This window comes from Xenopus tropicalis, chromosome 9, assembly GCF_000004195.4.
Source record: "Xenopus tropicalis strain Nigerian chromosome 9, UCB_Xtro_10.0, whole genome shotgun sequence".
Taxonomy (NCBI): domain Eukaryota; kingdom Metazoa; phylum Chordata; class Amphibia; order Anura; family Pipidae; genus Xenopus; species Xenopus tropicalis.
Window position 1 is genome coordinate 25,292,033 of NC_030685.2, and position 25,130 is coordinate 25,317,162.

At 40.2% G+C, this 25,130-nt stretch overlaps 1 protein-coding gene across 7 annotated transcripts; it reads right to left on the reverse strand.

Moving 5' to 3' along the window:
- Positions 1-99: 99 nt before the first annotated feature.
- Positions 100-21,463, reverse strand: usp42 (ubiquitin specific peptidase 42). 7 transcript variants are annotated; one of them, XM_002931955.5, is made up of 18 exons: positions 21,283-21,462; positions 17,980-18,123; positions 16,341-16,569; positions 15,020-15,259; positions 14,292-14,561; positions 12,398-12,508; positions 12,081-12,183; positions 11,744-11,811; positions 10,240-10,310; positions 8,528-8,610; positions 7,021-7,132; positions 5,793-5,933; positions 5,281-5,381; positions 5,051-5,183; positions 4,160-4,858; positions 3,968-4,053; positions 1,295-2,582; positions 100-493 (listed from the first exon to the last, which is right to left on the reverse strand). In XM_002931955.5, the coding sequence occupies exons 6-18, from the start codon at positions 12,486-12,488 to the stop codon at positions 422-424; spliced, it is 3,048 nt and encodes a 1,015-aa protein (XP_002932001.3). In that variant the 5' UTR covers positions 12,489-12,508; positions 14,292-14,561; positions 15,020-15,259; positions 16,341-16,569; positions 17,980-18,123; positions 21,283-21,462; the 3' UTR covers positions 100-421. The 7 variants fall into 7 exon arrangements, with proteins under 7 accessions (XP_002932001.3, XP_004918037.2, XP_004918039.2 ...); XM_004917980.4 differs by lacking the exon at positions 14,292-14,561; XM_004917982.4 differs by lacking the exon at positions 14,292-14,561 and having other exon boundaries at positions 21,347-21,460.
- Between the last annotated feature and the right edge of the window lie 3,667 nt (positions 21,464-25,130).

Here is a 25,130-nt window from a genome sequence, read left to right on the forward strand (position 1 = left end):
TTATTAAACATCTTATTCCTAAATAGTGCCCGTTGTGGCCCAATCTGTAAGACTGCTGCCAGAAACCTGCCTTACAATTGCATGGAAAATCATACAAGCCCCCCACCCCCGAGAATCATCTGTAATAATTCTTCATTCCTTAAATTCCTTCTGCTCATCCTGCAACATTATTTCCATAAAATATACTAAAATAAAAATAAATAAAGTTAAAAGAAAAAGCTGCCCACACCATACTCTATAAGGCTAATCGGGCCAGTTCATGCAGGGATGGGCCGTGACATTTGGGAATGGTCGGATATAATTTATGGAGTAAAGCAAATACTCCTGTATGCTGCCAACGTGACATGTGTCCGCCTGTGCCACTGCTGGCAATATTTCGTGCCTACGTGCCTTTTTTTTTTGCAGCTTGAGAAATGGAATGTTAGGAGTCATGAAAAACTGTCATTTTCAGGGGTCTCTTTTCGGAAGAAGTGATGACTGCATTTCCATATACCTGGCGAAAGGCAAAAAGGAAAATACATAAGTCAGATCAAATACAGACTAATTTTCTTTAATACAGCTTTCTGGTACTGGCTAAGCTCGGTCATAAAGGTTAGCACGTACGCAAGAGTCAGCAACAACTGCTATCCAATCATCAGGCCTTATGAGATTTCCCCCTTCTCAATCGGCTTTTCTTATTGATGAACATCTACTATGAGTACCTGACTTGTCCCTGTTGCCTCTGCTGCCCTAGCAGGGACGGGACGTGTAGTGGGAGCAGAACTGAAAGAATCATTAACATAAGATGTACAGGGACATGTTCGGAGGCCCAAAGCTTATGATATAGCTGCTGTGCATGCTATTATAGCAGCTCCATGGCACCTAGAAAGCATGTTAGTTAGGCCTGAGACTTTAAATAATTTCCTATGTACCCTCGGTTCTTATTGATATGTTAAAGGTATTATGTCATTTTACTTTGACGTAGTTGGCCAGCTTGGTTATACTGCAAATATGGACAAACAATCTCTGTTTTGTTTAAAGGGAAAGGCATTTTGGGTAGCTTAATGTCCTATACATACTGATAATAGGCGAGTGCATAGGACCTCTTTCCTGTCTGCCTAATGGTTTAACATTTAGCTGTGAGCACAAATTTCCCATTTTTTCAATAAAGAGATAATGTTGGCCATAACTCACTGACAAGCTGAGCTCATCGCCCCCTCCACTGCTTTACCCCAAGGAAGGCAGCCCCAAAGTTAGGAAAACTGCAGCTTAGTTTTCACTGAAAAGTTATATATAAAGGGCAATTCTCTCTCACCCTGGAGCTGTCTTTAGTCACTGCTCCATTGGTTCCAATCTTTTTTCGTTTGGTGTCTACTTCACAGTCACTGCTTTCAGAGGAGCTGCTCCATCTATGTTTCCTCACGTGCCGCTGTTCGCCATTCAGCTTATGCCTGCTTTCTGTCTCAAGGTCGCTGTCTCCTGAGTGTCTGTGTTTGCTTTTCCTTATCCTAGCATGTTTATCAGCTGGGTAGTAATCCACAGCATCGTTGTATTTTTCATAATACTTATCAGAGTGCTTTGTAAGAGATGATGAATAATAGTTATTGTGTTTAGGGCTGCTGAAATATTCATGTTCTTTATCTCTGGGGTAATAAGACCACCTGCTTCTGTTAGAGTTATAGGATTTACTGTGATAGTCTTTATCCTCATATGAAGACCTTCTATCTTGAAAATCCCGATAACCGTGAGATGTACGATAGTCACTATAGTGTCTGTAGCCATCGTATCGCCTGCCTTTATCCTGGTAGTTTCTTTCTCTGCTGCGTGAACGAGCCCTTTTTGAACTGCTATACCAGTTCTTTTCATATCTATCCCTGCTTCTCGATCTGCCCCGGGTATGGCTGTGTTTGGTACAGTCCTTGTATGGGCTATTCCTTCTATAGTGGTCCCTGTGCCTGTATTCATGATAATGAGACGGTCTATAGCGGTCAGATTTAGTTCTCTCTCTGCTGTGTGACTGTCTCTCTCTGTTACTGGCTGTGTGTTTCTCTTGAACTCCTTCACTGCTATCAGAGCGGCATCGTCCATTGCGGAGGTGGTCCCTTTTCACTTTCTTGGCATCGCCAAACACAGAGTGGCTCTTTTCTACACCATTTTCTATCAGTTCTTTCTTTTCAGGGTCAGTGTTTTTGAGAGGCTGTACTGAAATTTTATTCACATTTCCATTTGAAGTATCAAGTTTAGCCACAACCTTGACAATGGACTGACTTGTATTGGAACATGTAAGTAAGGAGGGTACACCATTGCCATATTTATTTATTATAGGCTTGTCAAATGTTTCCTTGTCATCGCCTTCTTCTGATGAGTTCGCAAGTGTGTTGTTAAACGTGCTGGGGTCTTCTGATAAAGTGTTTGCATTTTTACTAATGTGAGTGTCTGTTGTGTGGCTCTCCTGCTGCCCAGAAGCTGGCGGATCCTCACTAGTACTTTGGACTTCCTCGGCTTTGGGCTTATCAGCAAGATGTTTAACAGGCTGGTCCATCCCATTCCTCCATGGAACAGTGTTATGCAAACTACTTGTTCCATTAGATAAATATAGTGTACTGAAACAAAATAGAAAAATAAACCTTAGAACCCCCAAGTAAAAAGACCAAGCAGTTATGTGACCATATAAAAGCACGAGGCCGCAGGCCTAATATCCTTATAAATTCCAATAGGGGGTACATTATGCATTATAATATACATTTTCTGAGTGCAGTGTTTTACTCCCTGAAGAAGATATGGCTTTGTTCTATGGTTCTTCAAAATGACACACTTCAGTCTATTTTGTGTTTGTGCCCCTAAACTAGACTCAAGTTTGTCATCACAATGAATCACAATATAAAAAGTGAATTAAATTAAAGGGCGCAAACACAAAATAGACTAAAGTGTGTTATTTTAAATAAGCAGTCCCTTCTTTTGGGATACGTACCTGTATTTGAATTCCCTCTGCTTTCTTTTCTGCCCCTTGCCTTTTAGCCTGCCCTGTGTGATGTTAGCAGCTCAGCATAACAAGAGGGGGAAGGTGGGAGAGGCAGTGAGAGTTTGTGAAGGGGAAAGACAGACTGTACCGACGTAGGAACGCAACGTTTATAAGGATATAATTTACAGTTTGGTCCCATAGGGAAATGGCCAAACTGTATATTATAAAGCACTAATGGACAATTGCTTGTTTTTACAATAACAAGCAAACTATCTTGTTTACAGGGATAGATGATGAGCTCTGTATAAACACACCTCCCCCTTCCCTAAGCAGCAGCTTATTATATAGAGTGCTTTTTTTTTTTTCTACCAGGTTCTCCACATTGGCTCGGCAGAACCAGGTTGTGAGTCGGGATGTTAGAAAGTGTAAGTGGTTTCAATTCCATGTTTAGTGCAAGAATGAACAAGAATCAAATATTTATTAATTAAAACAATGGAAAAAAATATGTTCAATACAAGCCCTGTTCATTGAGCTCATACTGAAAAAGGTGGTATACTGCCTTTAAAAAAAAAAAATAATAATAATATACCATGGGTTGTTGTGTTTATAAGAATCTTTGCCTCCAATAGGAGTCAAAGACCCACCCATGTTTACAGCTAGGACCCACTGTTGCGTCTCCTCCCAGAATAATAGGGCTATTCCTTAATTGTGCTGGAATTACAAATAAACAGTGGGATTCTCCTTTGGTGTTTGCAAGTGCCTTGTCAGCTAATCCTCTATTTTTTGCTAAGACAAATAACTTGCTGTATGATTTTATTGTGCCTATACTGGAGGGCTGAAACTGAAAGCTGAACGGCAGAACTATTAAAGGGAGCTAGGGGACAATAATTATACATTAACCTTCTTAATATTTCTATTTACTAAATAAAAAGGTAAAACAATGAAGGTTTAGCAGCCTTTTAAACTGACATCCTCTGCTGTAAAGCTGCCAACATACAGTCCAATTACCACAATAATGGGACTTACCTTTTTTCTACAGATTTATCTTCAGATGTATTGTTGCATATCATTAAGGGTTTTTTCTCCTTGCTTAGAGGTAAAATAGTGTCAACCTAGAGGAAAAAAAAAAAAAGATATACATATATGTAGCGCAAACTGAACATATTGTACCAGAGTTTAGACTACACAATAATGAGACCCAATAGCAAACATACTCACATCTTGAGTTAATTCTTCTGTTTTTTTTAGAGAACTGAATTCTGTTGGATTTCCCGCATTATGAGAATGAGTGATCTCAAGAACATTGACATTTTTAGTGTCAGAGCAGGCAATAATATTCCTAGAAAGCGAATCAACTGCAGCAATAGGCGGCTCTTCCTTTTCAGAACTCGTTTTAAATGAGTTACAAGGAGAAGACTTGTCCTTATGTAAGCTCAGTCCATTTTTAGACATCTCCCCATTTACAGACTTTCCATTCCAGTCGCTGCTGTCCAATCCCTTATACTCCTCCTCCGAGTTTTCTGAAGAATCTGCACCATAAGGTACCAGCAAACTAGAGCCAGCCTTGCAAGAGCCATTCACTACTGGTCCTGGATACAGTTTGCTTGGTGAGTGTTTCCTTACTAGCGCCATGGAGGTATTTGAGGTAGGCTTATTAGAGTGCTTAGTAATGGTGGATGATGGGGTGGGCTTGTTTAAGCTCTCGGTCTTATGTACAGTGGGTAGGGGTAGTCCTTGGTATTTATTGATGCTGATTGTAATCTTCTGTTTCTTGTTGTTGGGTATATTGATTACAGTCTGCCGATTCACCACAGTGTTGCCAAGAGGTGGCCTCTTAAGATTCACGGTGTTAGTATTCACTACAGAATTGTTCATCTGGTTTTTCGGCGATTTCTTGCCATTCATGTGTTTTGAACTCTGAAATGTGCAAAAAAAAAAAAAAAAACTTGATGAATACAATACTTATAAACATGTTACTTATTTACCCAAATGTTTTATATTCATCAAAAGACAATATTAACTTTTTAATGGCTGCCAAGAAACACATGAGCCACAGGCTAAACTAGACTTCAGTGAAATTATACTAGAGTAGGCATATAAAATGCTCACCTTTATCTTGCGGGGAGGTCCAACCAATGTAGATTTGGTGCTGCCTGCTCTCTGGCTGCTGCTTGGTTGTGGGGAGCTAGGACTAGCTGCATGTAGGGAGTACAAATTAGCTCCACTCTGGGAGTTCTGAGATCTTCAAAAGAAGAATTAAAAAAAAAATATATATATATAAGGCAACACAATATTTTCTACAGTTCCGGGAGAATGCAGGCAAGAGAGTGCAAGGGTACCTGACGTAGAACAGAAGGTAAGCCTGTTGGTTAAGCACTGTTCTGATGTCTGTGGTGGAAACAGTGGAATCATTCATGAGGTACCACTGGTCATTGCATGCCTGAATTAAAGCAGAGAAAAAACATTAAGATACTGCAAGAAGGTCTACCCAAAACATGAAAATGTGCCTAAAGCAGGGTGCTATATAATTCCCAATTCTAGCTAATGATCAATAGCAGAGCTAGTAGTAATAATAGTAATTATTGGTTAATATCATTAAGTGGCCACACTTCAGGGAATGGAGTTATACATATATGCTGGTTCCATGTGCTGTGATGCCAAAGTTCTCACTCTATAGCTGCTTTTAGACAGTAACTTCCACCATCCCTATAGTGTAAGTGCCACTGATCTGATTTAACACAATTAAACTGATTGGTATCATATTAAACTCAGTATTTTTTATCCTAATGCTCATTGAGCTTTGCAGATCCCCAGCCTGTTAGGGGTTTGTGCAGAGAAGACTAATACTTACCTTTACATAGCAGTAATAGTGCCCACCGTGGCAGCTAAAACCAGTATGAATGAGGACGGCATACAGAACATAAATAACTGGTTCTCCATTTGGGTCAGATGTGTATGGACGAAGATCAAGATACTCTGGATATTTTATCTCCTGCAGCAGTATGGTAAAAAAAAATTAAAGGAATACACAGTTTGTGCAGCAATTTTTATATTTACATAAAACTACACATTTAGTGCAGCAGTGTTTATATAGGCTTAATGCAAAACTGACTGCTTACTGTAGGAACAATTTATATACAACTAGTTAATGGAAGCTATAGTTGGTATGTGGTATGAAGGTGGTTATGGCATCAATGGCAGACAGCTGTGGATGTGTAAAGTAGAAGGAAAGGTCAAATAACAAGGGGGTGCCGAAATGTTTGTGATTATAGTCACCTACCAGATACCACACTGGGCTACATGCAGGCAAGTGATCATCTTCAGTCTTCCTTCTTCGTGCTGGCTGCACATGCGCAGTAGAGTGAAAAAACGAACTTTAAGTCTGCTTTTTGACTCTACTACACGTGTGGGCCCTGGGATAGCAGAGAAGCAGGAAGGAAGGAAGAGGACTGCCAGGCAGGTGAGATTTTCTGCTAACAGGAACACCAGCCTGGGTTGTCAGGTAAGTGATTACAGTCACTAGGGGAGGAGCGCTGCTTAACATTTTGAACCCCCCCAGTCATGGCTGGAAAGGGAGTAGTTTGCTTGGTGGAGGCCTGCCACAGACCCTACACAGTACTTTGGACAGAACAAGTAGTGCAAGCAGCAAAAGCCCAGATTAAATGTAAAATGAAAAGGCATGCGTTAAGTTTAATGGATTTTTTTTAATAACATACTCTTCTTTGAATTAAGCCCCCCCATTAGAGAACTTCCAGATTCCTCTGCTGTGGCTATTTTTTCTAATAACTGCAGGTATGAAGCATATCCTTTGCCCCAGAATACGAACGCCACACATGAGGAACCTGAAAAGCTCCAAGTTATCAGGCATGAAGCCAGTGGATATATAATATTTTACAATTCACAACTACAGGTTTGCAGATGTAGTTCCTAAAACACTGACTTCTAAACTGCTGTACTGTCCTAATCCCTTTAGAGAAAAAAAAAAAAACAACTTGTCATCATGCCCTAAGCTGTTTGGGACAAGGATTGACGAGCACGTAAAAATCGTGTTACAGACCCAACAACTGTATATTACTAACCTTAGATAGTTTGCCACCGTTAAAACTTGCAAACCTTTTCAGGGACAGAGTCAGCACATTGGACGTTCTGTGAATTGTAAATCTCTTGCTAGCAGTCACCATTTGCTTGCATCTACAAAAGCCACATCAACTTTAAATATACATACAAATCCATATAGACCATAAACACAAGAGTCACATAACAAAAGCAAGTGTTATCTAGGGGTATCAGCCATAGAAACCAAGAAAATCAGAAATGGACTCCTACAATTGATCAATCAGAGCTATGTTTTGGGGTGGAGGAGAATATACCAATATACAAATCTTTAAATCTTTATTCATAAAAGTCATGGGCAAGGCCTATCAGTTATTTTTTTATCATGCTGTGTAAAAAGAGGAGTAAAACATTACTGGTGATGTTTCTCATAGCAGCCAATCAGATGCTTTGCTTTTCTAACTATTGAAATCGAATTGCTGATTGATCACCAGTAATGCTTGACTCCACTTTTTACATAGCATGGTAAATTTGCCCCTATGACTTTTCGGAAATATGTTTGAGGTGACAGTTGCACCAGAAGGTTCCAGTGTTCCCAAGTCATTAATATGAAAATGGTTTAACTAATTTGTAAGTGAAATTGTTTTGGCTGAAGGAAAGCTTTCAATTTTAAATTAAAGAAATGTAATTTGTGTTTTTTTTTTTTTTTTAAATTTCAGCAGTTATCTGCTTGCTAGGGTTCAAGTTTCATTAGCAACAAGGGAGTGGTTTGAAGGAGAGACATATGATTGTTTAATAATGAAGGACCCAAATAGAAAAAATAAAAAGTAACAATAAAAATAAAAGTGCAAAGAGTTAGAAGATAAAGGCACAATTCAAAAACGTTAAACAAAGAAATAATGAAGACCACTTGAGAAGTTGCTTACAATTGCCCATTCTATAACATAATAAAAGTGAACCACCCCTTTAAAAGGAATAGTTCAGTGTAAAAATGAAACAGAGTAAAATATATTGCGCAAAATAAAAAATGTTTTTAATATAGTTAGTTAGGCAAAAATGTAATCTTTAAAGGCTGAAGTGAATAAATGTCTAACATAATAGCCAAACACTACTTCCTCCTTTACCGCTCTTTAAGCTGTTAGCAGTCAGTAACCAATCAGTGACTTGAAGGGGGACCATATGGGACATAACTGTTAAGTTAATTTGCATTTGAATCTGACCTGCGTACTCACAAACTGACTAACTAAGAGGTTAGAGAGCTGAAAGCAGGAAATAGTGTTCTGGCTATTATGTTAGACATCCATTAATTCCAGCCTTTATAGATTACATTTTTGCCTAACTATATTAGAAAGGTTTATTATTTTTAGGGGTGCACCGAATCCAGTTTTTCAGGTTCGGCCAAACCACCGAATCCACTGTAAGGGACAGGGACAGGACCGAATCCTAATTAGGATACAAAAGGGTTAAATACTCAGTTTCATTTTAACACTGAACTGTTCATTTAAGAAGTTGAAAAAGAAAAAGAAATCTTACTTGCTACATTTATAGGCATTGTCTCCATCCAGCTGTTCCGGCCTTACAAATTGCTCTAGGGCTTGGTTAACACTATGAGCCATCTGAAAGAATGAAAATTCCCTATTAGGGTGTTACTGCAAGGGGAACATTAAATAAAACATTTATGTGGATCCTAATATTAGAAAAAGGGAGTGAAATATGCATTTATTGCCAATGAAAAACTGCTCTGGGTGCTGCATTTCTGGGCTACTGAAAAAAAGCAGTGCTCAAAGCACACAGAAAACAGCCCTATTGACAACTTTGTCTAATCAGCTGCCTTTTGGCAATCGAATCCATAAATAACTTGTCAGCAGACACCTTTAAAGGAACAGTGTAAGATTTGGGGGAAAAAAACACTTTCATAGTTTTCTTGCCAAGCATTAATGGAAAATTGTTTTTTTTTTTTTTAATTGAACTCCCCCCACCCGTGTTGAATTGGTGATAAGAAGCTCTGTATAAACAAACCCCTTAAGCCAGAGATAATGAGCAGCCCATTTTAAAGCACTCAGCAAAAGCAGGAAGTGTATATTTTAACCGGAAGTTGAAAAATTAAAGTTGGTTGTTCCTTAGTTCAAGAAGCTTCATTTGTTTTTTTCACTTAGAAAAAGAGGGTATACTGCACCACAATACATTTTTTAGCAGGCTGTGACATGCCTTTAAAAAATGGAAGACAATGCTTCAACGTATCAGCTTTTGTTGTTATTATTAGTATTCATACTGGTTTTACATAATAAAAAGATAGTTGCTTTATTCCTAGGGCAAATAGAATTATAATTCTGCATGCCCACAATACACCACAAACAACCTTGTGTACAGACATCTGAAGGAAGTCAAATTAATGTGCATAACATGGTTATATGAATGTCCATTTTAAAAGACTCTTTCTAGGCCCGTCAGCCTGACATTCTGGTTTTTACACAGGTTGTCAGGTTCAAAACTGCTGATAGGAGGGTAAAAAAGCTCCAATCACAGCTGGATACATCTCAGTCCCACCCCTAGATGTCACCACCCACCTCCTGATGTCACTTTTCCAATCCTGCCCCCTGACATGACTGCTGGTTTCACCACAAACAAGAGGTTGCAACGTACTGCAGGTATTGGACCTGTTATGCAGAATGCTTGGGACCTGGGGTTTTCCAGATAAGGGATCTTTCCATAATTTGGATCTCCATACCTTAAGTCTGCTAAAAAAAGCACTTGAACATTAAATAAACCCAATAGGATTGTTTTGCCTCCAATAAGGATCAATTATATCTTAGTTGGGATCAAGTACAAGGTACTGTTTTATTATTACAGAGAAAAAGGAAATATTTTTTAAAAATGTTAATTCTTTCCTTAAAATTGAGTCTATGGGGGATGGGCTTTCTGTAATTTGGAACTTTCTGGATAACGGGTCCCATACCTGTACATAAAGCAAGTATCTGATTGATTGCAACCAAGTAGCTATGAAAACAAATTTAGGACACCACACAGACTGAATAAAGAGCATTTTCAGTTTAAAAAAAAAAATCACTCCTGGATATATTTACTCAAATATGCTCATGTGGTGAACTCACAACCAATACAGATATAAAATCAACTAAGATATGTAGTTTTTCTTTTAAAGTGTAATGGAATTTGTCATATGCAATAATTCACACATCTTGTAACTCTTACAGGAAATCAGTGTAGTGATTGAAGAGCCACATTACCTTTATCTCTAATGTGAGATCAAGATATTGATCGTAGGTGTCAGACACAGCTTTACAACTGAGACACGTGACTGAAACAAAGAAGATGGTGGGAGTGAGACTTTCAAAGTGATTAAGTAAGAAAAGAGACTTTCAAAGTGATTAAGTAAGAAAAATGTAACCATAAAAAGGCAAAATCTCAAACTCTTTCAACAAAGAAATACAAAAATAAAAATCTACGCACAAAAATAATTTTTTTTATGCAAATAGTTAAGTGTAAAGGTGGCCATACACGAGCAGATCCGCTCGCTTGGCGATATCGGGGAGCATTTAGGTAAAAAAAAAAAAAAATTATTATGTGGGCGGCAATGGGGCAGTCGGATCGGGGACCGCATCAACGAGCCGATGCGGTCCCCGATCCGACCGGATTTTCTAACCTGGCTGATCGAGATCTGGCCAATTTCAGGCCAGATATCGGTCGGCCAGGCTGCTCTGCTCTCCCCATACACGGGCCGATTAGCTGCCGAATCAGACCAAGGGACCGATATCGGCAGCTATAGACGGCCCGTGTATGGGGACCTTTAGGCTAAGGTCATGCCAAGCAGATTCTATGGAAAAAAGTAAAAGTGCAGTAAGACATGAAACGGATCATATCTACTCCCATACACTTACAAACCGCCTGTTATCGTGGGGTTTTGGGCGTTTCTCCATGTGGTGAGACATTGGCCTTATTTTCTGTTGCAGCAGAGGCTCAGATTTCACATGTTTATATTTTTTATAAGTTCAGTGTTTCTATTTACACTGGCTCTTTCTGCCAAGTCTTCTTATCTCTGTCACTGCCTTTGTTAGCAAGCAAGCAGCAGTATAGTAAGAGCTATGGGGGGGCATAATAGTTTTGAAACTTTGTAGCTCCATGGGGGGGAGAGAACAAACACTGGTGTAGGCAATTATTGCTCAGAAGCTGGCATGTCAAGAATCACCACCAGTGCTGTCAGTCAATTAAAAGTGAATTGGTAGTAAATCTTAAGCCTTTCCAATAAAGCACACCCAATGGCATCAGATCTGCTCCTCAATGTACACCTAGAATCCCTGCCATATAGCAAAGAAGGGCTGCCATCTGTCAGAATCAATACAAAGTCAGAATTGTCAGGGACATAACAGTCTAAAGGTGGCGACACACGTGGCGATTTGCGATCTTTCGTGCGACCATCGGTCGCACGAAAGATCGTACAATCGGCCACAAACCGTTCAGGGCTGAAACGGCAGATAAGGAGGTAGAAATAGGATCTCTATCGCCTTCTGCCGATTCAGCGCTGAAGGCAGATTTTGGTCAGGCGCCTTCTGTGGCGCCCGATCAAAATCTTTAACTGGCCCGATCAGCGAGTCAACCGATATCAGCAGCTTCCTGCAATATTGGTCGACTCGCCGACTTGCCATACACGCACCGAATATCACATGAAACGAGGTTTTGTACGATATTATATCGGTGCGTGTATGGCCAGCTTAAATTCGTCTGCAATCTTACCTCGAGACCGCAGGTATCCGCCAAACACTTGATGAATAAGGGTAGTGGCTTGTGTGTGTCGATCTAACCTAAAAATCATAGGAAATAATCAAGTATCACTATCCCGTCTGTTTCCAATGGGTCTCGTTAGAAGTCACATACATGTAAAACATTGCCTGTGTTTACAAGGCAAAAAAATCCTAAGTAAGTGCTGCAGGAAATGTGCCTGCCATGCAATCATTTAGGATTTACAATCCTGAAGCATCAAGTACACCAAAAGCTGTATTTCATCAATAAAGGAAAACACAGGTTATTGCTACCCGATAAGGATGTGGCACAATTAGTTTATGGCCCTTACCTGCAGGAACCTCTCAGGCAGGATTTTTGCATTTCATCAACTGTATAACGTAGAAATTCATGGGCGTCTTCTTGGCTCCCGTAACGAAAGTTTTTAGAGATGCCTAATGGACACATGCAAACATGTTTGTACAAAGCAAAGCTATACCAAAATGCAATTTGATATGCTCTGGAATCTTGCATATTACAACTTATTTTATAACCATATTTCAGGCAATGAAAAGGGTTGTTACTTATACAATCTATTACTTTGCAGCAATGGCATCAATAGTTACTAGCTGGACAAGTATTAATATTGTCTCATACAAGGCTACTTACGTCTGAGATCATTGACAACTGCGGATGGCTTGATGACACCTCCAGAGTTTGACAGAGCCATTGATATATGTGTCTGCATTACGCACATCATGCAAAAGTCTTGGCTGTGACCTAAAAGAAAAGAACGAATGCGCAAATTTGGTCAATATTTAAGAAGAGACAAAAAAGAAACTGCTTAACTTAAATTATATAATGTATAGCACCCATTATCTTTATACAGTAACTGCACAGAGAGATTCTGTGTCTACTGAATATGTTTTAGCCCAATGCGCCCAAATCCCCCGCCATTCACTGTAAGGTAATTGCCCGAAAGCACCTGTTTCTGCTCTTCAGGTGATTCATGTTAGGTGAGGACCCTGTAGGGGTCCGGGATTACTTAAAAATATGGCAGGAAAAGCACCAATTTCACCCCCAAATGTCACTGCTCTTAAGTCTGAGATACTTCAATAGCTCAACAATATTGTGCAGTAACTTTTGGCAAGGAAAATACTTAATGCAAAGTAATAATAAATCAGTCCATGGAATATTTGTTTAGCTGTTCAGTAATTTAGAACACATCAATTCAAGTTTTCCAAACTGTCAAAACTACCTTAGGGCAATGTACATTATTCCTATTCATAGTTTATAAACTTTTCGTAATGCATATCACAGAGGTACAGTTATCCACACCCACATGAGTAAACTGAATCAGCCAGGTGTGGTGCAATAACCAACCTTTAAAAGTCATACTGTTATTATATTTAATTTTCCCTCTATTAAGCCTTGGGCCCCTAAACCACACAGTTATGCTTGGATTTTTAGATTCACTATTAAGGCGTGTATTTCTCCAACTGCAATGCACAATGAAACAGAAACTAATTAAGAAGACAGGTAAACCTTCAAAATGTAAAACTGCTCAGAATAATCTTAGCACTTTTGTGATTTACATTTTTTGTCTTAGTTTTTAAGATATTAGCAGTACTTAAAACTGCTAAGATACGGAAATTGAAACAGCGTCATATGTTGGTCAGTTCAGCTGACCTGAAAATATTTCAGAAGTCAGTCTTCTGATGTTGCTCTGTTTAGACAAAGAACCTAAACATAAGACTTTCCTCTTCTTAAGTTTTCTGACTGTCAAACCAGATGGCTGGAGAGCACTCTGTACTAATTACATTCATTTGTTTGAGGGTTTCTGTTTCCTTTAAACAGGTAGTCTGTCCAGATGCACCAATGCAGTATTTTGCAGACAGATTTCCTCAGATACTGTATTATCTTTTAGCCTTAACCATCCCACCAGGAACAGAAATCATACCCCAACATGTAATGCCGAGACTTATCCACTAGTATATGAATTGGTACCATGATATTATAGGCCTCAAATCCAATTCACGAATGGGAATTTGGCTTTCAGACCATGAGTGGAACCCCTAGAGTTTGTATAGCTGCTTTACAGTTTCACCCCCATACACGACAGCCATCGACTGTTTAGCCCTATAGCCATCAGCAAGCTAGTGCCCCATAACACAATACTGACCCCGCCCTGGCCTGTGTATGTAAAGGGATGGCAAGGATAAAATGGTCTGCCCTTAAAAGTTATGTCCTCCTACTTTAGTAAGGCAAAAATAAATGAAAGATACAGCCTTACTTACAGATAGCATCTACTTGGGCTGAATGTTTAAGGACACATTATGTAACTTTTACGAAAAAAATAAATACCTTTTGTCAATGTAAAATTTAAGCACATTATTTTGAAAAAGCGTGCTTTTTTGGGGGGGTTGAAATTAAATGGGTAAGACTTTGCAACACAACGTTCTTAATATGAAGTGTTCCACCAAAAGAAATATATATGTGTTGTCATTATTAGCTGCAGTAGCTAGATGCGCTGCTGAGTATTGGATGTGGAGAAAATATATACCTGCCAATATGATGGCTGTATCATCCAAATCCTGGGCTTTTCCGTGAGTCCAGGGTCAAAAAACTCCAAAATAGCTTCTAGGTGTTGAAGAGCAAGATAACGTGTTTGCTCCCCAGAATCATTGCTCACGTTCCCAATTTAAGGAAGGGCTTAGTGTCACAGCACAGCTGGGCAAATTTGCTGACACTGGCAAGGATTATAGTGGACAAGTTTAGCAATAGGTTGCAATCTTGCTTGAAGCCAGTGCTGCATAGCATCAAGAAATTACAGCTAGAAACATTAAAGGAAACGGGAGATCAGAGTAGAAATTGAACTGAAAAATAAAACACCTTCCTCCAATTTCCCTTGCTGTAGACCTTTCAGTTGGTTATGTTATGCCTCCCACGTGGGCCTATTTAATGAATGCAGCTATATATATACTAAATAATTACTTGGAGAAGATATTGGGCCAAAAAAGTTGCAATTACTGGTCCCTTGTCAAGAACTGCTGTGAAATGAACCTAATATAGCCCCTTTATGTGTAATTGTGATTTACTGCACATGTTGCTGATCTATAATAACCCCTAATACACTGTTCTTATCTGATAACCGAGGGCAAAGATGGGAAACCTCCAGCACTATATCTGCTACAGAACTAGAACACTGGTGGATGTATTTCTGCAGCAGCTGGAGTGCCCAAGGTTGCCCAAGCCTGGCATAGAGCGAAGGTAATACAAACACATACTCACATGTTTCAGAGTGTTCGCGGCTAATAAGGTAGTTAGAAAGAGGCGCCGTGTAAGTTAAACACTGTAATACAGAATTCACAAAGCATGTATTCCCAAGATTTTGGAGACCAGCTCCAACTTTCTGCACACGTTGCCACTTCAGACAGATCTTTGCCGGGGGAAAAAGAATCTTCTCGGGTGGATCAATGCCATCCCCAGGTTTCTCAGGTGGATCAGTGCCATCTCCTGGGACTGCCAAAGCTGAAAAATAAAAATAAAATGTTTTAAAAAACAAAACAAAAAACAAAAAAAAAAAAACACACAAACCTTGTGCCACCATTGCAACTCAGTACAGCATATCTATAGATTCTGTATTTGAGATTAACACCTTCCAACAGTGCCTACATATGCTATAATGCCTTAACAATGCAGAAATATACTGTATATAAGCACAGAACAATATTTGTGAGGTTATATAAAACACATATGTATGGTATGTACACAGTATGCGATTGCTTACATTGGATTAGTGTACATTTTTGTTTTTGATTGGCCTACCATGCATGCAGGCAGCGGTGGAAGGGAGGCCGAGTGTTTTACTTTTTAGCTCCCATTTACATAATTAAAAATACATTTAGCTATTGTTCCCAGTAGCACAGAGAAGGCAAATACAGCAAAATAATTGTTGTAGTCAATTTGCTCTTTTTAAAATACTAAATTCATGGTTTACCTAAAAATTTGAGATGAAGAGACAGAAGGCAGAATTTAACGGAGGCAAGTATACTCTGTCATTCTTTTTCAGAAAATGACATAAGCTGTTAAAACGGATACAAAATTCTACTGAAGAAATTGTGTGAACATAGGTCTTAGGAAAATGGTACACATAGCGATTCCACACACTGACTCAGCAATGAATGGTGCCAGGGAACCAAATGCATGGAATCATTCCTTTTTTTTTTTTTTACATCAATCGCCAGGGGACTCTCACTCCGAAACGCTGACACGATTCCAAGTGACAATCATTTGACACGTGGGTGTACCTATGATTACAGCCCATTGCAGAGCAAATTAATTGGAAGCAAATCTGTTGCCCGGCTGCAGGGATGCAGATCACATGGGCATCAAAACATCTGGAATAGCTATGCGTTATTGTCTTTAAACAGAAGGCGAAGGAACCGCAGTGAAAAGGGTTTGTATGTAATGGAAAGAAGGCCTTACTTTTAGGTGTAGGTGTTACTGGTCAGGATGTGAATTTTTATGTTAGATGAGCGTCACACAGTCAACAACATTTTTATTACAAAGAATAGGCCAAATATAGAAATGTAAAGGTGCAAGGTCTTACGCAGATCATTCTGCTCTGAAGGCACAGGCTTTTCAGGAACAGATGAGCTTGAATACACGGCTGCAGCAGGTACCAGTCCAAGCCCAATTTTAGCTAGGGCTGATACAACACCCCAAACTGAAGATCCATTTTCCATTTCTCCTGATGAGGGTGCCACTGTGCTGCACAGTTGGTTCTGGCAAGCATCAGGTGCCGAAGACACTTTATCTATTATAGTCATGGTTTAACACTGCAAAATATAGAGAGGAAGATCAGCTGCAAAACAAAACATACCTATATAATGTATTACATTTTTCTCTTTTCATGTTTTGGGCAGATTTTAGAGTTTCTCTCACATTTGACCTTTAATTGCAGAGGTGATGGTGATCATCACAAGCAAATTTCACATAAATTCCACATTACAAATAACATTTCCAAAGTAGAATAAAAAAAAAAAAAATCAATCATTTGTGCCTTGGATTTGATAGAAAATATGGCACTTATATTTAATCCAGGGTCTGACTAACTGTTTCTGTATCAGCAATATGAATGAGAACCATATGTGATGACTGCTGTTACTAAGGCACACAGAAGAAAAACAAGCAGGTAATTTTGGTGCATGATCGTGTTATCACCTTATCACTATTGCACAAGTCATTGTTGAAACTGACATTCTTACCTTCCCACACTCTGCAGAAATGTACACTGGACTGAAACCTTGAACCTTTTGATTCAATAATGGGCCCTGCCAGAACTCAGTATGTTAGCTGCAAAGGGGTTATGATTTCTAAAACTTAAAGCAGAACTAATTTTACTTTTTAAAAACCAAAGTGATCACTACATCATTACTGCTTGTAATGTTGATTTTTTTTTTTAATCCTGTCAAAAAATAAATAAATCCTATGCTGAAGAGTTCTGTAGGTATGAAATCATTTATAGCATTTATGATGGCTCTTCAGCTACTGTAAGAAGCTACAGCCACCAGATAGCTTTGGAATCTTCAAAAAAGAAAGGTGAATTTCGCATTATGACTTCATTTACACAACATCTGGCCAGAAATGCCCTGGCACACTAAGTGAGACACCCCTCTGATTGCTTTACAACTGCATTACAATTTTACCCAAGCAAGTGTTCCAGCTCCAGCATATCTTTCTTAGTGAATTACAACATAGACCAGCTCAGTAAAGTCAGTTCACTGCCAATAACCCTATCATTTCAATTGCTGTGGGCGATCTGCCATAAAACAGCACCACAGAACAATTATACTATTGTAGTTACAAATTTCCTGCACTTTTCGAAGTGGATAATAAATCACATACAGTTCATAAAACCTCTCATAGCATCCTATGCCATTCTAATCAATGCCAATATTCCAACCAAGTCCTTAGCAACTTCCAAACTTGTGGAGGACAATACAAAGTCCTGGAAGCCAAACATGCATACCTAAATTCCATTTAGGATGTAAAGCTCTCCATGCTAAGCATCAAGTGAGATACTGATGTCAGAAAATGTAGCCAAAAGCAGCTGCCTACCACATTAAGTAGGCAGGCCTAAATTATGTTGTAAAAATAAACACATGCAGTGTTTGGGCTTTCATTGTCATGCCTAGCATACCCCCAGTCCTTGCCAAACCATCTCTTTCCCATGGGCCCCAATATACCTTGGAGTGTTCTCCTGAAATCAAACTGGCCTTCTCTCCATGACAGCCTCCGTCTCCATCCTCCTTACTGTGACAGGGGAAATTGCTCAGGACATCACTTTTGAGACTAACACCTCTTACAGCTGTGAAACAGGGCAGGGGATTCTGAAACGGCACACACTGCAACGTTACAATTTGCTACTTGTGTTTTGAAGTTCAACTGAATACACAGGGCTCGTTTAATTGGCAGAAGTTACTGCAATAAAGGGTAAGAAATGTAATTCAAGAAACTGAAAAAGATTTACAGATTTATATCAAAACTAATTACATTTGATTAGACATGCCATACTCTCTGACCCCTGACTCCTAGTAACTACAATCCTAAAATAATACTAAGTGGCTCCGTTTTACGGTAACAGGAGGGGGAATGTGTGTATACAAGCCTCAGTACAATCCCCATGCTAAATGCAAATGAAGTGGTAATAAGATCACTCCATAAATTATGTGGTCCGGGTGTGTAAACCCCGGACCCTCCACCTATAACACACAACTTTAAAAACAGTCCTGGCAAAGTTATTGGGAAATGCACTCACCAAAGACAAGTGGTGGTCCAGGTGCAGCGCCCTGAACCTGTAGCTTGAGGTATTAAACGAACATCAGTTTGAAGAGAAATAGCACGCACTCCTTGGTCCACTAAAACTTGTCTTTATTGTAGAGATCTTAAAAGAAAAAGGTCCTAGGACCTTTTCGTTTTAATATCTCTACAATAAAGACAAGTTTTAGTGGACCAAGGAGTGCGTGCCATTTCTCTTCAAACTGATCCTAGTAACTACAATCCAATCTTCTTGCCAAATTCTGCTTCAATTTAAAGGTCAAGTAAATGTGGGACCATAAGCCTGCAAACCCACAACTCATACATTTGAAAAACAGTATGCGAGATTATATATTTGCAATATTTGCACAATAGAAGTATACTAATCATTAACTTCCCGTGCCTAACTCTAAATAACTGAAGGGTTGTAATTTACTGTAACTGCTTTAAAAGATGCCGAGATGCAAACATGACAGTATCAGAGACATTTAGTGTAATCCCTATAAAACACAGGAAATGCCAATAAACAACAGATACATTTTACATACAAATTTTTTTGAAGTCCCAATCAAAAGAGAACAAAGCATCAAAGCATTTCAACTGTGATGCATTTCTTGTCCCTGGCAGCCATAATCCAGAAGGTACCCAGATATATATAGGCTGTATTCAGCCATATCTTTTGTGGGGGATTGGTGTATTTGGACAAGTCCAAAAATGTGAGATTTAGTTAAAACACACATATATATATATACACATACAGAAAAGAACAGAGCACACCCTAATAGTAGTCAAATGCCCCAGGTGCTTGCAAAAACCATGTATATAGCAAGACAATGAGCCGCACACGCAGGGACTTTGTTAGAAAACAAAAAATGTTTTGTTTTCTAACAAAGTCCCTGCGTGTGCGGCTCATTGTCTTGCTATATTAATAATATATATATCCATCCATCGTTTTGGTCCTCATTAGGACCTTTCTCAATTTATCCTTGAGAAAGGTCCTAATGAGGACCGAAACGTTGGTTTTAACAATATATCTACAATAAAAAAATTTTTGATAAAACATTGAAGGGTGTGCTGGCCACAGATGATTATTTTCTATACATACATAATTTTGGCTAACACCCTGCACAGAATATTGAGCCTTGGAGTGCGGACACCATTTGGATTGATATATATATATCTATATATATATCTTTCTCAAGAAAGGTCCCGATGGGGACCGAAACGTAACGTTGGCTGTTCATGCGTTTTTAATACACAATTGATTGTTTTTGGAACATAACTCGGTGTTGCTGGTCTTTTTTGGACATATATATATATATATATATATATATATATATATATAAATATAAAAATAATACAGGTTTATTGTCTTTGCTATGTATTGGGCATGCTGGGGGCTATTTGGGCCTCTGTGTACTCAAAATGCTACTATTATAAAGCTCAGTTCAAGCATGGGTGATTTTAAGGGTTCACATTTGGCTGAACAACCAATCCCAGACCTGCCGCATCCCTCTTAGTTCCATGTTTTCACACCTCTGTGTAATACACTAAGAATTCAACAGCCAGGACATGAGCTCTGTGTCTATTATAAATAGCTACAAGTTAGAGATTGAACCCGAGGCATACCACAGGATGTAGTGTAAAACAGCATTGTATCAACTGAAGCAGTTTGAAGTAATGGGCTGCAGGACAGCATAGGCAGATAGAAAGAGTATATCCCACACTAGAACTCTTATATTGACATTAGGGAGATGGGTCTCTGTACCACAGAGCTTACAGTCTAATAGTCTCAGAGATTATCACCTAGCAAAGACGACCAACAAACCAAGCCCCTCCTGTGTTAGAAAAACCAATCAGCATATCCAAAGAAACAACTCCCAGCATCCCCAGCTATCCCTGCGTAGTCAAGTGATTCTGAAGGGGAATGATTCCTGCCGTACGGTGTCCCAATTCTCCTACCCAAGCTGGAAACAGCCATGCCATGGGGCCAGTGACTATTACGGCTGGTAGCCACAGAAGCACCTGGGGCCTATGCCAGCAGCACAGGCCTGACAAGGAAATACAATTCGGCAAACGCAGCGGAGGCCTAGCCCGTAGCCCAACAAGCCCGCTCCGTGCGGTCAGCAATACCTGAATGTGATTTCCCGGAATCAAATGCAACTTGGCTCCAGCACAGCCCTCATGCCCATCCCCTGCTCACACTGCCGGGGGAAAGTGACTGAACAATGACGTCCTACGCACACCTCCTACAGCCGGGTATCCAGGGAAACGGGGCGGTGCTTGTGAAAAGGGCGGGGACTGCAGAGTTACCTCAGGTTCTGAAAGGCCACACACAGTAGTACACTCGCCTGGTTCCGCACCAGAACACAAGCGCTGCCGTGCCGCTGCAGCATTAGCTCGCACATTGGCTAGGGCGAGTGGGAGGGGCCAAGACACTGAAAGAGGTGTGCCACACGGCCTGCCATTGTTTGAATGAGAAGGGGGAAGCAGGGCACGTACACTGCGCGGATTAGTACTGGAAAGGAATTGCAGCCTCGAACGCGCGGGAATGTTTATTGCACTGGGAGAAAATAAATAATCAACTGGCGGGAAATGCACCGCCGTCTCATTAATATGGCAACATTATGATTTCCTTTATACATGCCCCCAAGAAAGAAATGGTAAACTCCATCCCTAAATTATATATAGAAAGCCCCTCCCCCCCTTGAACCCCGTATCCCACAACTTACAAGCGGAACCGTTCATGAAGGCGGTCCTTTCCTCACGATGCCTTTTTTGAGAGAGACTGGTTACCTTTGTGATTTTCTGACTACGGGCAAACCACTACGCTTCTGCGGAACGGGTTCGCAATCTTCTTTTGTCGTCACAGGAAATGCTTCCGCCGGCAAGGGCTTCCCCGCTAGGTCAGGAAACAGTGGTTCCGGTGCATGGTGTACATGCGCAGATTTCGCAGCACCGCTGTGTGTCAAACCAGAGGGGTTGACGTTAAAAAAAAGTAATAACGCCTTTCTTTAAATGTCAGGTTTTAGGGAAACTAATAGCTGGTATAAAGAGAATATTCTGTCATACTCTAATGTGTTTATATTTTACTGTGCTGAAATATGGCAGGGTATCCCCAAAGAAAATGAAACCCCTTATGGCCCTTTTTGAAAAGCACCCTCTACCCAATCCCCAAGTGCCCCAATCAGCTGCCCCCTTGCCATGTACCTAGGGTTGCCACCTTTTCCAGGGCAAGAATACTGGCCTTCTTATAGTTATGACTTTTTTTCCCATCAATATTATTGGCATCAAGCTTTGTTTTACCTGCCAGGTAGCATCCATACATGTTCCTGGCCTGAGAAAGCAGAGAACAGCAGCAGGGTATAGGTCCCCATGCACGGGCCGACTATAGCTGCAGATATCAGTCCCTTGGACCGATTCGGCAGCTAATCGGCCCGTGTATGGGCAGAACAGAGCGGCCTGGCCGACCGATATCTGGCCTGAAATTGGCCAGATCTCGATCGGCCAGGTTAGAAAATCCGGTCAGATCGGGGACCGCATCAATGAGCCGATGCGGTCCCCGATCTGACCGGATTTTCTAACCTGAACCGACTGCCCCATAACCACAAATGTAATCCGATCGTTTGGCCCCAGTTGCTACCCGATATCGCCCATCCGTAGGTGGGGATATCAGGTGAAGATCCGCTCGCTTGGAGACATCGCCAAGCGAGCGGATCTTATAGTGTATGGGCACCTTAAGCCACTGCCTCATCTAGTCATGTATTATCTGCTTTGAAGGCTCCCCAGTCGTGATTACTGAGGAAGAACTGTTCTGTACTTTAGCATCTTGAATGGAAGTTTTTACCTTCTTGGCTAAAGAGGCTGAGTGCAGTGAATACTAAAGAAGCCCCATAAGGGCTGTGTGGGTAATAGGCCGGATGAAATCAGTCTGGGGGGGTTTATTAATTGATACACAATGGGTGATAGCAATGGCAATGAAATCAGTCTGGGGGGTTTGTTAATTGAAAAACAATGGGCAGTGGAGCCAGTTAGGGGGGTTTGTCTGTAAACAATGGACTGCTATAGAGGAGGGGAAAACTAGGGGGTGGGAATAAGTGTAGTGGGACTTAAAAGTAGCACACACAGAGGGATCATTACTAACCTGTTAATAAGCATGAAATACTGCTAAGCCGCAGGAGAGAGGCAGCAATGCGGGCCCCATATAGTGGTTGGCAGGCGCTGGAACATCCTTCTTCCATGTCACAAGTAATGATGATGATGAACTTAATGATTCCATTCTTATTAAGGCAGGTAAAATATTTAGAGGCATATTTAATAAGATTGCTTTGAGTAAACAAATACATATCTCTATCTTTAACACCCAATCTGTTCTGTAAGTCACCAAATGCAGAACAAGCATCACATTCAGTTTAACGCAATTAATGAATATAGAGAACTTAGTAAACAATTTTTATATTATAACATTGTACAGTGTGTGCTTTCCATATTTCCTTTGCCTTAATATATGGCACCCTAATGCAGATACCAGCTTATCTTCCCCCTGAACAAGTTTGGCTCACATGCAAAGGCCTAATCTGCCAACATTTTGTGTACTGTTACAAACATACAATGCAGAGAGAAAAAAAGTTCCCAAGGGCCTACCTACCTACACCTACTGACACCAGAACCAATCCTGCAGCAGAATTGCGTACAACTTCATTTTAGGTCTCTCTTGTCCCAGTCCCATTATATTGCAATTTTAATAGTGTTATTACCATGGATTTATATAGCACTGACACGTTTATGTATCACATCGAGATTGTCCATCTTTCCTGTCAGTCCCTGCTTATTGTCTAATTCATTACAAGCCAATTAACCTGGCATATATGTTTCCATATGTGTCCTGTTGCTTCCAACATAAAACACTTTCCTGTCCCTGCACTTCCTTTACAGTGTGAGCTGGAACATTGGGTCTCTTCCCTTTGTATCAGTGTAAATGTATTGGCATCTCACCCCTGGCTTTTTTAAAACTAAAATCAACCTCCCAGAGCTGATAATGTGAGGTGACAAGTAATAGTAATAGGGAAGGGGCTTAAACACTAATGTAGCTGAGGGGCACTGTCACATATATGTCCCCCAATGTCATGTACATACACATCTGTAATAAACATACATAAAATAAATACATAGGCTGAGAACTTTTTTTTAATACATTTAATCAGATATAATCATTGATGTGACAGGAAAAACACATTTACAGAGAGTCATGCAAAGGTTTCCCCTCAATAGCCACAGGGAAATTACTGACAGGTCTAGTTATAGCACAGGGTGGCAAAGGCATTTGGCCTGGGATATACTGTTATAATCACTCCCCTGCAGGATTCATTTCCCCGTGTCACCTAAAACACCATCAGGGGGTAAACTGCTCCATATATATGACCTATAATTCAAAAACCAATGTGGTAAAAGGGCATTGGAGAGAGCTGCAGAAGGGAAATGACATGAACCAGTATCTATAATGGATGTTGAGGGGGATGAATAATGAAAAAGTTAAAACAATCCCCAGTGGTGATGATGGGCCAGGCGACCTTTGGAGAGAAGGGTTAAATAAAACAGAATATTTATCATATATTTTGAGAGCTACAATTCCAAAAGGCTTCATTATACCTCAGAATAAGCAGTTTTAGAAAAAGATGTGCTTTTCAGTTAATGGCATCTCTGTATCTCTTTTATCCCACTTGCTGTGTAATAGTGGATTTATCATTATAGCTAGTATTTGGTTGGCCAATAGAGACTGTGATAATGATAGACTGTCTGCACGTTCCTGTGTATATATGGAACCTTTTGGTTTTTTATACAGTCCGAGGAAAGTGCCCTTTAAGCAGAGCTGATTAAACACAGGTAGCGACCCTGGACCCCATACTTGCAAAAGACTATTCTGACTACTGAAATGCCTACTTATTGACTGGCCTCAGGCTTTGGTTTTGCCTTTTCTTCAAGCACTAAAACATTGCATGAATAAAATGTTTGCTACCTGCTAAGGCTGTAGCAATGACAGTTCTGAGATGTCCGGCTATGGCTGTTTGCACCCAGCAACAGGTTTCATAGCAGATTTTTGTGGGTGTGTGTGCCTTTACCTTCTGATTTAGACCCCAATATAAACAGTCAACACAGAGCAGCTCCCAGCAGTGGCAGATATAGTAACGGTACAAAGATTTTTACCAAAATACAGTTATTAAGAGTGTATTGTGGGGCCCTGCCATTCTGTTGCAGGAAGAGCTAGAGGTTTCCAGTCAGGTAGAGCATTCTGCAGCCGGACAATAGATTCCTGCCGTCCCAGGGAGAGCAGCATTTCAGCCACACTTGGCCTGTGCTAGAGAAACACAGATAAACAGGCGAGGATTACTGGGTCACTGGTGAGCCTTACTGCAAGTTAGCATGTTAACTATAACAAGGCAAAATAGCAAGGAATAAAAACAATCACCTTCCCCATCACTCCTGCTTCTTGTTCCTTGCAGTGGCAAACACACTCGTCTGGGACACCCAGTCGGGCAATGCTGTAAGATGCCTAAAACAGTCACTATTTAATGGGCTGGTG

Excerpts from the sequence above, each read along its gene's own strand:
- usp42 (XM_004917983.4), bottom strand. The coding sequence starts at position 16,560 with ATGACTATAATAGATAAAGTGTCTTCGGCACCTGATGCTTGCCAGAAC. Across the intron at positions 5,934-7,020 it reads ACGGTGGCAAACTATCTAAG|GAGATAAAATATCCAGAGTA; the intron begins GTTAGTAATATA and ends ATACTGCTGCAG. Across the intron at positions 494-1,294 it reads TGACTAAAGACAGCTCCAGG|GTATATGGAAATGCAGTCAT; the intron begins GTGAGAGAGAAT and ends GCCTTTCGCCAG.